General features: G+C 43.0%; 1 protein-coding gene across 1 annotated transcript; it reads right to left on the minus strand.

Annotated features, from left to right (window-relative positions):
* Window positions 1-7,032: 7,032 nt before the first annotated feature.
* LOC141628864 (uncharacterized) lies at window positions 7,033-14,060 on the minus strand. The gene is made up of 4 exons (XM_074441954.1): window positions 14,049-14,060; window positions 13,871-13,914; window positions 11,539-13,059; window positions 7,033-7,255 (listed from the first exon to the last, which is right to left on the minus strand). Exons 1-4 carry the CDS (start codon window positions 14,058-14,060, stop codon window positions 7,033-7,035), a joined length of 1,800 nt encoding a protein of 599 aa, XP_074298055.1.
* Between the last annotated feature and the right edge of the window lie 3,082 nt (window positions 14,061-17,142).

Consider the following 17,142-nt stretch of genomic DNA (forward strand, 5'->3'; position numbering starts at 1 on the left):
TGAAAGTTTTTAGATATTGTTCGTTAATACCTATTTGTTTTTCAATTGGTCAAGGAAAACAGTAATATCTACGTTGCATAATCAACCCAATGATGCAACAAATCTCTTTCTTTAGAATAACAACCATAATTTAATCATTTTTGGGTCAAATGGTAGTTACGTAAAAACATTTACAGGTAGTTAAATGTTATATCTCCCGGTCAAACTATAGACGTACCTTTGAATGTGAACCAAATTCCAACGCAATACTACATGGTTGGGGCTGTTTATGACACCCCCTATAACAATAGTCTTGCCCCCATCTCTTTTAAAAGAAAATCCTTCACGCAAACCGCTATTCTTCTTCCCTATTCACACACATGATCTAAAACAATCTCATTTCTTGAAAGATCGATCCTGGTCTTTGAAACTTCTCTCAAATTTATCCAACCAAGTGAAAAACTAAACCCCTATTTCTAGAAAAATCCACAATCCAATGGAAATTAGCCCTTTCTCTCGACAATGTTGTTAGAATTAAGATTTTACTTTAATTTGGATTGATGGGGTCAAGATTAAATTTATCAGTATGATCTTTTGAGCTTTCTTGTTATTATTCATGTTACCTATATGTTTTAATGCAAGCGATATTTTGCTGATAAATAACCTTATTTATTATTACTATCCTCGTTAAACTCATCACCCTCCACAAATGCACCCTCCCTCCACCCCCACTAATTTACCGGCAAAATAAAACATCAGCCATTGTGATTAGTTCTTGCTATTTGAAACAACCTCCAATCCACTACCACTATCACTACCTTTCTGCCATGTTTTACATCTAAAAAGTCATATATCACATTCACCTCCATGAAATACCAATCTTTACTCCAGATGATATGGATCCTCGTCTCCCATATCTTAGACAATTTATTTTTCCTTCAACAAAGAAAAGGTTAAGAAACAATCTTCCCTCTTATCTCTCTCCCTTTCCCTTCCTACTCCTTTTCTCATCCCCTCCCCTACCTCCATTCCACATACTCAAACAAAGTGTTTGGGTACTATATATGTTTGTAAACTGAATAAGTTTGAATATTATATATATATATACACGAACTTTGCTCTTTATTTCATTTTGCATAAATAAATCTTAATACCTCCATCTCATTTTTATTTTCCTTTTTTCTTCAAATTTTATTATCTCATAATTATTATCCCCTTTCTAGATCTAGTAAGGAAAAACTTTTGTCAACCAACTCGTCGCAATCAACCTCATTCCCACTCGAAACAACCTTTAGCCCACTACTTAATCCCTTCGGTTCACAAATAAAAAGGTTTAAAATGCAAAGCTTTCATCTATCTCTTGAAAAGTCCATCTAACTGACAGAAAACTAACCGCTACTTTCTGAACTTCATCATTTTTACATCCCGTAAAGATTAAGTTGAACGTGACAAAAAAATGCGTAAACTTAGGTTTTGTTTGATAAACAGATTGAACATTTTTTTTAGCATTTTGAGAGTTTTTACACTATTTAAATAACAAATGTGCTATTTTGAGTGTTGATCATCGACATATTGAAATAGTAAATTGTGGTGTAATTTTCTGTTTTACGATCTTTACTATGTTAGGAAAAGACTACTCTTACCCTTTTACGTGTTTTTGATGACTTTTTTTAATGTGAGCGTTGCTTGAATTGAATCTTAATCTTATACATATTTCTATAATAAGTGTATCTAATTTACCTTCAAGCCTCATTCAAATCTATTTTATTACTCGTGGTACTATTTTTACTGATGGGGCATATTCTGCACCCGCTGACCAGTCAACATATTGAGCAAGGTCAAAGATATCCACAGCAAGTCAACGGCTTAGACAGTCTAACCGGCGAGGCATGTCGGCCCTGTCAGATGGGTCCCGGCCGGGGCAACCAGGCCAGCCGGGGCACACATCCGCGAACTCATATCCAAGACCCCTTGGCGGTGAGTCAACAGGGCCCGCCGGCCTGCCATGGGTCCCTCGGCCGAGGGGTAGATCAGTCTTTCCACCTGCTAGCCACTTGGCCACTTGGCCACTACGTGACAAAAGGTGAAAGTCTATAAATACTCCTCTACTCTCATTGAGTAAGAGATCCACAATTTAACCTAAGAATCACTATTCATCTGGTAATATCTTCCTTATCTCTCTACAATACGTACTTTGCCAAGTAACAACAACTTACCTCTCTAAGTTACTGACTTGAGCGTCGGAGTGAGTTCGCTCGGTCCAAAGCCGAGCCCTCAGTTTGTTCATCGTTTCAGGAGACCACAAGGAGGATTCAACTAAAGACGTCATTCTACAAGCACGGGTGGTAACATATAATCGCCCGGGAATTACTCCCGGAACAATTGGCGCGTCGTCTCGTGGGGAAGGATACTAGAAGCTAGTCACATTCATTCCCAAACAAAAAATAAAAAAAACAAAAACCCACCCAAAAAGCTAAGAAGATGTCAAAACAACAAGAGGTATTCGTAACTGACGAAACCGAGTTCTGCCAAGATGATACCGTCCACGATTCTGGAGTTGCGCAGCCCTCCACCGGCCGGGTAACTCAACCGGAGTACGGGATGCCAATAATACCAGATACGCCGCTGCCCGCCAACCAGGTCACCATCATGGGACATGTGGTTGATGTAGCAAAACTGAAGCTACTCCTGGACCTCATTGGTAGTACGTCGGCTCACACTTTCACACCGACAAGAGCGGCGGAACCCGTCCAGAAACCAAGGCCGTAATGTGACTCCAAGAGACTTAAATGGAGCACCGGAAGAGGTTGGCCCTGCCAAGACGCCGGAGGAGCCCGAATGCTAGTGGTAGACTCGAGTCCTTCCCGCACTCGCGGAGGACGGCGTCGCCGCCGCAAAGATCGACGAGGCACCCCCGAGGAGTGAAAGAAGTCCGCCTCGCCGAGTCGAAGAAGAAGCCCGACTCACCGAGTCGGAGAAGAAGCCCGACTCACCGAGTCGGAGAAGAAGCCCTTCCCGCTACGGGAGAGGAGCCGGACTAGGAATGCGAGGAGCCGATCGCCGCGTGTCGTTCGACACGTGGTCAGACAGCCCCTCAATGCCTACGTCCTTGAAACCGCCGTGCCAACCAAGCTAAAGTTGCCGACGTTCACATACAAAGGGGATAGCGACCCCACCGATCATGCCGAGGCCTTTGAGTCGTACATGTCGGTGTGGGAGCAACCCGACGAAGTCTGGTGCCGAGTCTTCCCAACAACCTTGCATGGGATGGCTCAAAGTTGGTACAAGGGGCTGCCCGACGGCTCGGTATACTGTTACGCCGACCTAAGGGACGCTTTCTTAGCCCAAGACTCTTGTAATAAAAGGAGGGCCGTGGAGACATCGGACCTCCCGACTATCAAGCGAGGAGGGAGGCGAGTCTCTCCGAAGCTATGTAAAGAGGTTCGACGCCAAGATTCAGCAGATTCGTGAGTGACAAAATGATGGGCCTTCGCGGCGATGAAAGGCCTCCCAAGGGGAGACTTAAAAACGAGCTCATCAAGTGCGGCGGCTTGGGCTTAGACGCCGCTAGGAAGATGGCCGACTGTGCCATCAAGGTGGAAGACTATCACAAGACTGGGTAGGCCACAGCGAGGTCGGGCACTCAGAGAAGAAGAGCCACCGGGAGGACAACCCGGATGAAAGACGCCGTGACAATAATAGGTCACGGTCGATAGATCCGCCAGAAGCGCAGCTCGGCGGGCGCCGGGGAGTTCGGGAACGTACCACCAAAGGCGGTATAGTGATCACACCCCCGGTTGATCCGCGCCGAGGTCTTCGCCCGAGCAAAGGCGAGGGCCGAAATGGGAAAGGCCCCCAAGCCGAAGGGAGACGGTGACACGAGCCAAGATCGTGAGTACCACGGCCACACCGGTCACCCATCGACAACCTAGCATCGAAGAATTCCATTGAAGAGCTAATCCGGGAAGGGGAGCCTCGGCAAGTATGTTGCCAAAGGCCAAAAGATCGAGGCCGGTTCAAATAAGAAATCCGTCTTTGAACGGATAGGAGTGATCCATGTTGTCATCGGGGCAACGAGAATGGTGGGTCCGCTCATGGGCACAAACGGCACCGAACGAGCCGTATCGGCCATCAACTTTGTGCCCAAAGCAGCGGTTCCCGCTTCCAAAATCCCCGACATGACTATTGGGAAGAAGGACTACGAGGGAGTCATCGCCCCTCACAACGACCCACTTGTAGTCCACTTGGACATATCCAACCACCTGGTCAAGAGGTGCCCGATTGACACAGGCGCCTACACGAACATCATGTTCAGGGAGTGCTTTCTCAACCTCTGGCCGAAGGTTGAAGACTTGAGCCCCGCACCAATCCGTTGTCTGACTTTTCCGGCCGACCTGGTACCCCTGGGTCGATCGGGATCACGGTGATGTTCGGCGAGGGGAATGCGGCGAAGAATGTCCTATCTGAGTTCGTAGTCATTGACGGCTCGTCCGCCTACAACGTCCTCATAGGCCGCGTCACTCTGAGCGAGGCTGATGCAGTAATGTCAATCCGGGCCCTGACACTGATGTATGTCTCGGACCGGGGGGAAGCGCATAAGCTCGTCTCCAAGGACGAGAAGGACGAGGTGGTCAACACCGGATATCCGCCGCAGGGTGCAACATGCAGTCCCTCAAAGTGGCAAAGAAGTCAAGGAAGGGGAAGAGCCCATCCTTGCAGCAGGAGGGTGACCCGATGAATACCGACGTCGGCATGGTTGAAGGAACCCCGACCGACCAAGAAGAGCCGCATCCCGGCGTATGGGAAATAACCACTGACGGGTCCCCCACGGCGAACAGCTCAGAGGCTACCATTCTTATCGCCAGCCCAAACGGGGACGTGTTTGAGGACGCCTTGAAACTTACCCTCTCAACCTCAAACAACGAATCCGAATACGAGGCGGTGATAAATGGAGTCGAGTTAGCTAGGGCTTCCGGGGCGGAGCACGTCGTGGTGAAGACATGCTCATTGTTGGTGGCCAGCCAAATCAGAGGAGAGTGTGAGGCTCGAGACGACGGGATAGTAAGATACCTGGAAAGGGTAAAAGCCGACACCGCCAAATTGGAGTCCTTCCAGATACAGTACATTCCCAGGTCCGACGATCCCTCGAGGCACACCGGCTGACAGACATGGAGGGTGCACCTTTGATGAGCCGTTAGGGCACTGGCAATCTCGGGAAAAATTTTGTATAGCGGCGGAGGTGTCCAAGACAGCTGTGGGCACCCCAACGCATGTTTATATCTAATGAAGAATCGTCCAAGTTTTCCATGAAAGTGTTCATTTCCCCCCATAGTCAATATCAGAAACAGACACCGGCTCACACTGTCACACCGACAAGAGCGGCAGCCACCATCAAGAAGCAGGCACCGTCGCAGTCACCCCAAGTAGTAGACGCTACGGCTAGCCACCCAAGAGGTGGACGCCGCAAAAAGCCATCCTCCAGTGGTAGACGCCGGCGTCATCATCAAGAAGCAGTGCACCGTCGCAGTCAGCCAAGTAGTAGACGCTACGACAGTCACCCCAAGAGGTGGACGTCGCAGCAGTTACTCCAAGTGGTAGACGCCACGGCAGTCATCATCAAGAAGCTGTGCACCGTCGCATCACCCCAAGTAGTAGACGCTGGCAAGATCACCCCAAGAGGTAGACGTCGCAGCAGTCACTCCAAGTGGTAGACGCCACAGCAGTCATCATCAAGAAGGTGTACCGTCGCAATCACCCCAAGTAGTAGACGCTACGGCATCACCCCAAGAGGTAGACGCGCAGCTAGCCACTCCAGTGGTAGACGCCGTTAGTCATTACCAAAGACAAATGATACTCGCAAAAGCGGTCAACGTACCTTGGGAACGTTAAACACGATTGAGATACGCACTCTAGATCGCGCCCGGCCCGGCCGAGGCGAAAACAAAAGAGGCGCTCAATTAATAACGTAAGAAGACAACTCAGACGAAGACGAGAAAAGACCTCGGCCAAGCCAGAGGCAAAGTGAAAATGTTTACAGTTAAGATGCTCAACTACTAGCGCAAGAAAACTCAGAAAAATGGGGTAAAGACCTCGGCCAAGCCGGAGGCAAAAGAAACGAGCTCTTATTAAAAATGTTCAACAGATTACAAGAAATGCAGACGACGGCCGTCCCCATAAGGGTAAGCCACAACACAACCTACCAAAGTTGTACAAAATACAAGGAAAAGAAAGGCAAAAGGTTACAGACATATCATTCAAGCGCCAAAAGATGGCAGGGAGGAAAGGCTTAATAATTGGCCCCCGAGCAGCTAAAGCTATCCGAGATGCCGGGTGAGCCTGGTGACGACCGCCCGTCTCCCTATGCCTGTTGCTGCATGCCATCAGCGACGTTAGCAGCATCGTCCTTAATGGGCGACCAAGAAGCCGTCTCGGCAGTCTCAGCTTCCTCAGCAGCCTCAGCTGCCTTCATCCTCTCGGCCTCCTCCCTGGCCGCCTTAGCCTCCTCAGCAAGGGCCGCCTTCTCCGCGGCCGCCTCTTCCTCCTTCTTCACCCTTACCTCCTCCCTGGCCTTTTCCTTCGCGGCTTCCTCCTTAGCTTCGAGCTTGTCGTCAAACAGCTCGTCAAATTTGTCCCATGGAAAGGAGCCATCAAGAGGGAAGAGCTCCTCAATCACTTCCCTGGCAGCTTCTTCGGCCAGGTCCCGATATTGGGCGCACATGTTAGGGAGAAGAACGGTTTGGAGTCTCTCAATGTCCTCCTCCCTTTGGGCGATGATAGCATCCTTGTTAGGACCACCTTCCCGGCACATCGAAACAAGTCCCTAAATTCGTTCCTCCGCATAAGGTAAAGGTCGGCGTGCTTCGAACGAGGTCACGCATCTCCCCCGCCTTAGCGGCTTCACTGCCGCGGCCTCGGCCTTGGCTCTCTCAAAGAAGGACCTCCTTTTCGGCGTCCTCCCCGAGTTTTCTCAAAGACGGACGCCTCTTCAGCCTCAGCCTTGGCCCTCTTAGCCTCCTTGTTCGCCGCGTCGAGTTCCAGCCTTAACCGCTCGAGCTATGGGGCAGTCTCAGCCATGGTCCTCTCTTGCTCCATAATGTGGGAGCCGGCTAGCTGAGTCCATTTCGCCAGCCTCTTGCCTATTCTCATCCCCTCTGCCACAAGCTCGGTGGGGGAAACCTTCTGAGGTAGGGGATTGACGGCGACATTTCTATCACCCACCTTCTCAGGCTGCTTCTCCAATTGCCGCACGGTGAGAACGGCACCGCCGACGGTTGATCTACAAAAGACAATTAAATATCCGTGTCAGTATACATGGACGATCGGAAAGCTTGTCATCAGAACGCCTAATTAACCGGCTAAGCCCGAGCCACGGGATGTATGTACCATGCTTGGCCTTCTTGCTCGGAGGACGCATCTCCTCGCCGGCGATTTGCAGTAGCAGCCAAGTATCCCAGCAGGGTGGGCTCTTTCCTTTACGGATAAGGGGAGATCCCTCCGCATCGGAGTCCCCCCCATCGGTAATATCAACAATCTCCACCGTCTCCTTCTGGGCTGAAGGGATGGAAGGTGGAGCGGATGTCGATGCCGTCTCCGCCGAAGATTTTGTTTTCCGCGTTCGGCGCGGCATGTTGCTAGCAACCCTCGCCTGGGCCGCCTCCACATTCAGGCCTTTCAGCTGCTGATCCATCAGATCATTCGGCGACGTCCTGCGATCACGGGCCAGAGCCTTAGGGTGCAAATCAGCAACGGTCTTATCCTTGTGCAGCCCCATCCTCCGAAGGATATCCTCAGACAGGTCCGGTCCAAAGTGGTCTGCGAAGAAAACAAAGCAAGGTTTGAGTAGAAGAAATAAGTCAGAATTCAAGAAACAGAAACATTGAGAGCAGAGATGGGCCTCACGCCGACCCCACTCACCGCGCCGGGGCCGCATGAGGCCGACATGGCAGAGGCTCATCCTCGGAAGGATGATCTGCGTCGGGGATCCATCTTTTCGACACCCCACTCTTGTCCGTCTCAAAGAGCATCATCGCCAGCCTCTCATCCTCATTAAGAGGGACCTTGTCGGCGTCCATCTTAAGCTTTTTCCGTTTAACCCATCTGTCATGCTCCGCCTTAGTCTCGCACCGCAAATTAACTTGGTGCTGGAAGGACCGGGGCAGCGGATAGTCATCCGGCACCTCAATGTACACCCACCGATCTTTCCAGTCTTTGCAAGAAGACAGCTTATCAACGGAGACATAACCCGGCTCCATTTGCACGTTGTACCATCCGGCGCGACCAGAAAATGACGGCCGAAGGTGGTGAAGCCGACGGAATAAATTAACCGTTGGGACCTCCCCCTTAAAGAGACAGAGCCAGACAAAGCCGACTATGGTCCTAATGGCCAACAGGTGCAGCTGGGCCACAACGACGTTCATGGCCCTAATGATTGGCATAACGTAATCATTCAGCGAAAACCGGAGCCCGTACTCAGTCTGGTGCCAGGATATATACGGTGCGGCCGGTGGAGGACAACAGTGGCCTCGACCCTCCTCGGGGATAACAATTTTGTACCCCCCGCCAAAGTGAAAGTGGCCCTCGAAAAATGTCTCGCCGAACAATCGGCGAACTTATGGGTCCAGACACGGTCAAGGCGGACCTTACAGGCCTCGCCGTGATCCATAACGTACTGCCTCCCCTCATTAGGATGAGCCCTTTCAGCATCATCACCGAAATCGTCTCCGTCGTCATCAACATCATCATCATCCTCCCATTCCTCCAAAATTTGAGGATCAACTTCAGGAGAAGGAGACCTAGGGCCCCCAGACCTTAGCGGGATGGCGTCTAGCATCTCCTCCTCATCAAGACGCGATGGGGAACCCCCCGGCGTCGGTTTACTAGTTCCGGCATCAGCAGAAGACATGTTTACAGCAAAACTCACAAGTTAAAAAGAGAAATTTGTTGGTTTACCTTGAAGAAAAGTACTAGCCGGAGTAGTGACACTGAAAAATAGAAGAGAGAAGCCCTTGAAAGTCTAAAGAAAATTTTGGAGAAAATGAAATTGGTGCCCAATTTCAGGGATTAACTGCCCTATTTATAGGGGAAAGCCCATGAAGAAGGACCAATCAGGGCTCAGCCCATGAAACGTCAGCCAATCAACAAACAGACACGTGTCGGACATGCAACCACGGAATGTCAATCGTTGCAACAGTTGAATGTCAATCAATGCAACAGTGACCAAGCGTCTTCAACACGCCCCTTCATATCTCTCTGCCTGTTCATCTTCCTCAACAAATTCCTAAGTATCCGTTTCTCCGCCGGCCACATGATCAACCAAGCCGAAAGCACCGCAGGCCAGGGGCAATCGAAACAACCAAGACTCTCCACCCGGGTCTCGGCCGGCGCCATTGCCTTTTCCACATCGGATGTCCATTACACAACCATGTGGAGGGGGATATGGTACGGCCTAAGCAGAGCCACGCCGAGGTAAAAGAAGCGGGCGAGTAAAATTTTGTCTTACATGAATATACGCTCAACATACATCGGAGCCCATACCACTAAAAGATGTATCTACGCTGGGGCAAATTGATGGGGCATATTCGCACCCGACCTACCAACATATTGAGCAAGGTCAAAGATATCCACAAAGAAGTCAACGGCTTAGACAGCCTAATCGACGAGGCTGTCGGCTTACTGTCGGATGGGTCCCGGCCGGGCAACCACCAAATGGGGGCACACATCCGCGAACTCATATCCAAGACCCCTCGGCGGTGAGTCAACAGGCCCGCCGGCCGCCATGGGTCCCTCGGCCGAGGGGTAGATCGTCTTTCCACCGCTAGCCACTTGGCCACTTGGCCACTACGTGACAAAAGGTGAAAGTCTATAAATACTCCTCTACTCTCATTGAGTAAGGGATCCACAATTTAACCTAAGAATCACTATTCATCTGGTAATATCTTCCTTATCTCTCTACAATACGTACTTTGCCAAGTAACAACAACTTACCTCTCTAAGTTACTGACTTGAGCGTCGGAGTGAGTTCGCTCGGTCCAAAGCCGAGCCCTCAGTTTGTTCATCGTTTCAGGAGACCACAAGGAGGATTCAACTAAAGACGTCATTCTACAAGCACGGGTGGTAACATATAACTGCTCTGGAATTACTCCCGGAACATTTACTTTAAATTGTAAAACAATCGCATAATAAAATTTTTCAAAATATTTACTCATTTGTCATAATATGATATTTCGATTCGCAAATTAGCGGCAACTTTCTTTATCGTGTAATACTCCTTGAAAAATAGATATCAAACTTTGTACTTATCAATAATTTGTGAATATCTTATTAAATTTTGATTAATATACTTTTATATAATGACAAATGAATGTAAATAATATAATAATAAATTATCAATAGAAGTTGAAGTTTATTGTGACGAAAATAACTTTAAAATTAGTAGGAGAAATACATATAATATTTGAAAAATAAACTTCGTATTATGTATAATTAAATATGACATTAGCAATAACAAAAGACTTAGGGGCATATTTCAGCGTTCATTTTACTCTTTACATGAGTAAATTCCATGTAATACGTATTATGCATGCACATTTCTCACAACCCAGTTCGGCCTAGGGCCTTTTAGCCTCATAATACCTCATTTTTTTAATCGAAAGTTGTTATAAAATTAGATATTATAAATATATCAAAGGTTTTTTTTCCTTCTAATTTAATAAAAAGTGAACAAATACTAATGAATAATTTACTAATATTAAGAAATTGTACATAATTAATTTATTTCCCATTTCTAATAATAAAATTGTAAAGTAATTAATTAATTCTCATTTCTAATAGGAAAATCATATTCCTAATTATAATAGAAAAATTTTAAATAATTATTATCTCCTAATTCTAATAGTATAATTAAGAAAAAGAAAGCCTTAATAAATTGTTAATTTATTTCCTATTTCTAATAGGAAAATTGTAGAATAATTAATTAATTCTCATTTCTAATAGAAAAATTATATTCCTAATTATAATAGAAAAATTATAAATAATTAATTATCTCCTACATCTAATGCTAATAGTATAATTAGAAAAAAAAAGCCTCCTTTAGTTATATACTAGATTTAATGCCCGTGCGATGCACGGGCCTTTGTGTAGTATTCTAACCTTAAGTGGCCTTAACTAAGTGATTTAAAACATATATGCAATATTGTTTTAATTTCTTTTAAAACTCACATAGCCTATATAATATTTTTGTATGTGCATAAAAGTTGATTGTGTTGAAAGGTCTTACAAAGTTGATTGTGTTGAAAGGTCGTCTCTTCAAAGTTTTTGTGTAGGAGTTATGCGGACTACTAATGAATCTCAAAATTTCATTATATTTTCCTAATTCTAATAAACTCATTTATGTAAAAGTAAAATTTACGGTATATAGCAATATAAATCAAGAGCTTTTCCTATTGTCGTGTGATAAGCTTTATTAATAATCAATAAAGCCTGTTTATGTTGCAACACAAAGTTTTTTTTTTTTTTTTTTTTTTTTTTTTTTTTTTTGACAGAAGGGTTAGGATTGATCACATAGCATTAGCCGCTAAGCGATGAGCAATCCTATTTGCAACTCTAGGACAGTGACTAATTGAACAACAATGACAAAAGGAAAGCAAAGAAGTAATAGAACAGAAGATTGATTTAAGCTCCTGATGAACATCGGAACACCCCGTCAGTTGAAGAGCAAGGGATAAGCAGTCAGTTTGTGCATCAATATGATATAAACCATGGTTGACAGCATCCAAAAGAGCATGAAAGAAGGTCGTAGCTTCTGCTTGAAGAGCCGAACCTACCCAAAACCGAGACTGTCCAGAGTGAATGACTCTTCCAAAGGAATCCAGGAAAAACCAACCTGCAGAAGCCCGAAAATCCAAACGCCAAGAAGCATCACACTTAAGACGAATAGGGCTGGAACATAGGGAATCCCCAATGAGAAAGAAAGGTAAATGATTTCTAATTGAGGCAAAGTCCATATTAGTTGAGGCAAAGATGTCACCAGAAGAGATAAGACGGCGTTTAACAGCAGTTGAGTTATTGATAGCATCCGTCATAAGAGTTGTGATTTGCGAAGACAGATCCATAACCAAAGTAGAGCGATAGAGCAGATCATTTCTTAGACACCATATTCTCCACAAGGTACTAACAAAGAGAATACAAGAAAAGGATGAAGAATCCTTGATAAGAAAGGAAATCCAGTTAATCACCCATGTTTGAATAGAAACATTCGCACCAATAGAACTGCGGATACCCAAAGGACACCCAGACCAAAAATGCGATGCTATCTTACAGTCGCGAAACAAGTGTTCAGGAGATTCAATCTGATCGTCAAAAGAAGCACACAACTTACACTGATAGTTCCAGGGCAGATTCCTCTTACTAGCTTCACTACCACTAGGTAGTGAGTTGGAGATTAATTTCCATAGAAAAGTTTTCCATTTCCCCTGAATAGGAAGCACCCATAATCGTTTCTTACAAAATGCTATAGAAGCAGCATCCATACGATTTTTATCTTTAAATGTACCCTTTGATGAACAAAGATGAGAAAAAGCAACAGCATACCCACTTTTAACTGAGTAACAGCCATTTTTGTTTAAATCCCAAAACAGACGATCATCAAATTCTTCAGATGAAAGAGGAATAGAAAGAATATAAGGAGCCATAAGTTCACCACAAAGAGAGTAAACCACATCAGTCTTCCAAGTACCATCAGCATTTTGTAAATGACAAACATTAAGAGCCGGCTTCATAAAGATTTCATGATCAGAGAGGCCTAAAAGTTGTCCCAAAGATAACCCGTAAATCCACTTATCTTTCCAAATGTCAAGAAACGATGGGCAACCAACCTGCCAAGACAAATGATCACGTAGTAAATGAAGACCCCAATGAACCCCACGTTCACCCCAGGATTGACCTCCTCGCCTAACAAAGGAAGATTTCAAGACAGTACATGAGGAGATCTTATATTTGGGTCCAAGAACTCTTGCAATTAAACTAGTAGGATGAGATAAAATTTTCCATCCAATTTTTGCCAAAAGACTTTGATTCAGGCACCTAATATTACGAATGCCAAGTCCGCAACACAAAGTTATAGTTATAGTGATTACGTTTTAAGAAAACTCATTCTGTAGCTAGAATAGAAACACTAAGTAGACTAACTAAATGATACTCCCTCCGTCTCATTCAATCATTTACAGCTACTTTATTTCCCATCATGAAATAAAGTAAGAGGGAGTAAAACGTCATCCAACGATCTTCAATTTGAGTATCACCGAAGGTGTAATTGTTATTAATAAATGCTTTTTCTAAACTAAAATCAACTTTTTTTTATATTTCAAGTAAAAGTATATTGTGACATAATCGGTTAAACTAACCACCGAAACTATACATTCAATCAGCAAGATTTTATAAAGAGGTAAAGTAAATTTCTTTAAATTTGTCCACAAATAATAATGGCGTCATATCTTCCAGATAAAAAAACGATGTTTAAGAAGGTGACTGCATGGCGGGATCATACCAATTCTAATTACACATCTTGTGCTTGTGCGCAAATGTCATATAAAATCATTATAATTGAGGAAAGGAAATAATTGGTGAAATTAACAAATGAAATACTCCATATTAATTTGCATTTAAAATTACACTACAAAAATCGCAGTAATCATAAGCAGACTTTTTTTTAGAAATTGAGAGATGACTAATGATAGTTTTCCATGATAGTATTACGTGACATCATTCATCTCGACAGTAATAACCACCAACTATTCTAAGAGCAAAGAAATTCTAAGAGCAAAGATGCTATCTCAGGTGTATCCGTAATCTCAACACGGGATTTGTGTATCTTCTATTTGTGTATTGTAAAGACCATGCAAACACATAATTGCTCCCTACCATGTCAATGCCATTGTGCTGCAAAAAAAAAAACACAGATTTCAATATCAATTCTATGATCAGATAACTGAAATAAACAGATCAATGCTATAAATTTGACAACTTTAAGATAAAAGCATTTAAACGTGTTAGCGATATTGGACCGGTGTTACCGTTGGTGGCATGATCTCAACTTCTTCCCATGGCAGCTCTTTACGCGGCCTTGGTAGTGCCGTGCATGACTACGTCATCGGGCTTATGATTGTAAGTCCTGAAGTTTGTTTCGTTATGAATTAAACTGCCATGCGATGCCATCACATTACACCTGAAATTACAAACCAAATTGCCTATTAGTACGGTAACAAACGATATAATGTTCTCTAGCAGTAAGCAAGCAAATCAATCACATATCCACATTATATGTAAAACGGATAATACGCAATATCACAAAAAAGCTCAATCCTACATCAAATAAGGCAAAGAAAAAAAAATTAGGAGAGATGAATATTATGGTTGTATTGTTCACCTTCTTTGTACGTCGGCTAAAGTGTCCTTATATATATGTGGAAGTAATTGAAGTCAGATAAAACTCATTTTGTTATTCCGAAGATTAATTAATATTATTACTTGATAAATTTGTCTAGCCGTAAAATTCTATTAGTGCAAACTTAACTTTTCATTCTAATACAAACACCTAAAAGTGGACGTAAATTCATCATTAATTTATTATAATTATTGTACGTAACTCTTAGAATTTCATAAGATTTGGAAACTCTATAATCGCTCGAAAAAAGCTTCCTTTAATAATATAGATAGATATTGATTTTTGTTAAGACCCTATGTTTAGAGGTTTGCAAGTAGCAAAGATCAATAATCTAAATTTTTTTTCCTAGAACTACGTGTAGTGAATACTCCTTCTTACTACTATCTATCCGACTCCTCGTGGATGTAGAGGAGATTGTTTAGACTCTTGGCTTCTTGGGGGGGGGGGGGGGGCTTTGGACTATGGTGGTTGACGAGAACATTGGAGGGCTTTGACTTTGTTCCCCTTCAATTTTTGTCTGAAACAAGACGAAGTTTTGATATTCCCTCTGTCTCAATTATTTGTTGTCTTATTCCATTTTAGGGTGTCTCGGTCAATTGTTATCCATTCTATTTTAAGAATGCATTTGATGAGCATTTTGATCAGTCACACTCAATTTGGTTTACTTGTCATTTAATAATTGGCCCTCTCCTCTTTCCTTGGTCTTTGTGCCAAAACCAAAGGACAACAATTGACCGGGACGGAGGGAGTAACATTTTATAATTAGATGTGAGCATTTTTTTTAAAACAAGTTAATATAAGCGGTAACACTAGATAAACTACCGTGCTTACATTTGACCATAAAGTAGTCACAAAACTCCGTCTTATTTGTTACAGGCATAATTAACCGTGATTGAGTATTTTTGTTTTGTTTTCATGGTAGTCTAGACACATACGAACTTACAAAGGGCTTCAAGATTTATTTAAGTTTATATTGATAGTTATGGTCCATTTGGTCATCGTCCTTTTACATACATGTACTTTGAATTCAATTTGCTATTCCAATTATATCTACGGATGATGTTAGAATTGTATATCATTCTGATTTGTTTAGCTTTGAATCAAAGTTTGACTATTTTGAGTCCCCTACTTAGCACTCACTACCAATTGAATAAATGTTTTATTTATTTGCAACTTATAGATAAAATTGAATATAAGAGTGAACTCAAACAAGGAGTCTCGAGACAAACAATAGAGGCATGAATCATGAGTGCATCACACCTTTCAAAATATTCATTATCTAATGTACTTACTAAAAATACTGTCTAAGTATGATTAAATTTAGATTCCGACTTAGTACCCGCCATGATAAGTTAGTAAGAGGTTGTTTTATTCAAAATGTTGAAATGAAGTTTAATACTTCCTCCATTCAACAATTATCACCCCATTTTAATATAATATTTCTCACATATAATGGAGAAATGGGATGATAATGGTTGAATGGAGGGAGTACCTTGGAGGTATAAAGTTAAAACTCTATACTTATTTGAAACTTGGGGAGAGATATGAGTATGAGATTCCAAGGGGTTGTAATGAAGTTAAAATCTATCAGGTATCTAATTCCGATTCTAACTTCATTTCAAAATGCTCCAATCAAACACTAGAATTGATTGACTCAATTCCAAAAGCTCTAACCAAACACCCCATAAGTGTATTAAAACGGGTCAAATAACATCCCACATCTGCATAATAAGATAAATTTGTTGCTTTACATTATACTTATGTTTTATTTTAACTACATGACCTGTCTTAAATGAGAGTTTGTGATGACAAGTAGTTTAAGTAAAAGACAGTATTTGTTAACTAACCTAGGTGTAAAGTCACGAGATATGATATACTCATGACCCGAGTTTGAACCCTATCAGTAAAAGACAAGTTGACGGAAACATTTGTAAATTTTTGAAAAAATATTATTCAAACAAATTTTTATTATGAGCCAGATGATCCGAACTCAACGAACAACCATACAACCGACTACAACCGCTCTTACAACTCGACCCGAACCAAAACACACTTCATAGCACCCAAAAAATGGGGAGAAAAAGCACAAAAAAAGGTCAAAAAGACAGAGACTTACATGGCGCGTAAAAAAAGATAACTAACTACTAACAAACTACAGAGAAAATAATCTGGCGGCTTAACTAATCAAAATCAAACATTTGTAATTACGGTTTAAGGAGAGCAGACAAACAAGACCATAATCATCTTTCTACCAACTCAAACACTTTGCTTTCCGTTAAACCAACGCCATTTCCTTAATTATATTTATTCTCAACTACGAGTACTTTTCTACCAAAGTTGGCTGGTGTGAGCGGTAAGGGCTCTCATCTCTTAAACAAGTGGTCAGGGGTTCGATAAGCCAAACTTGGGAGAGGTCAACCCATTAAATTGCCTTCAGTACCCCGAAGGAGATTGCCCAGCTGTCGGTAGGGGATACTCCTGGTCAACACCAAAAAAAACTACGAGTACTTTTCTCTTTTTTCTAATTTTATTTATTCATTTCTTTATTATTTCATTAATTATTTCTTAATTATTTGTTAATCACACTTATTAACACAACACCCACCTTTCCCTGTTTTGAGGACTTGATAACAATTTCTTCCCTTAATTCGGTTGTTTTCTGTTCATTTGTTGTCCTCTTAAAGGTAAGAGTTTTGATTTAATTTTGTACTCGGTCCGTCTCA

This window comes from Silene latifolia, chromosome Y (genome assembly GCF_048544455.1).
Source record: "Silene latifolia isolate original U9 population chromosome Y, ASM4854445v1, whole genome shotgun sequence".
In the NCBI taxonomy this organism is placed as follows: domain Eukaryota; kingdom Viridiplantae; phylum Streptophyta; class Magnoliopsida; order Caryophyllales; family Caryophyllaceae; genus Silene; species Silene latifolia.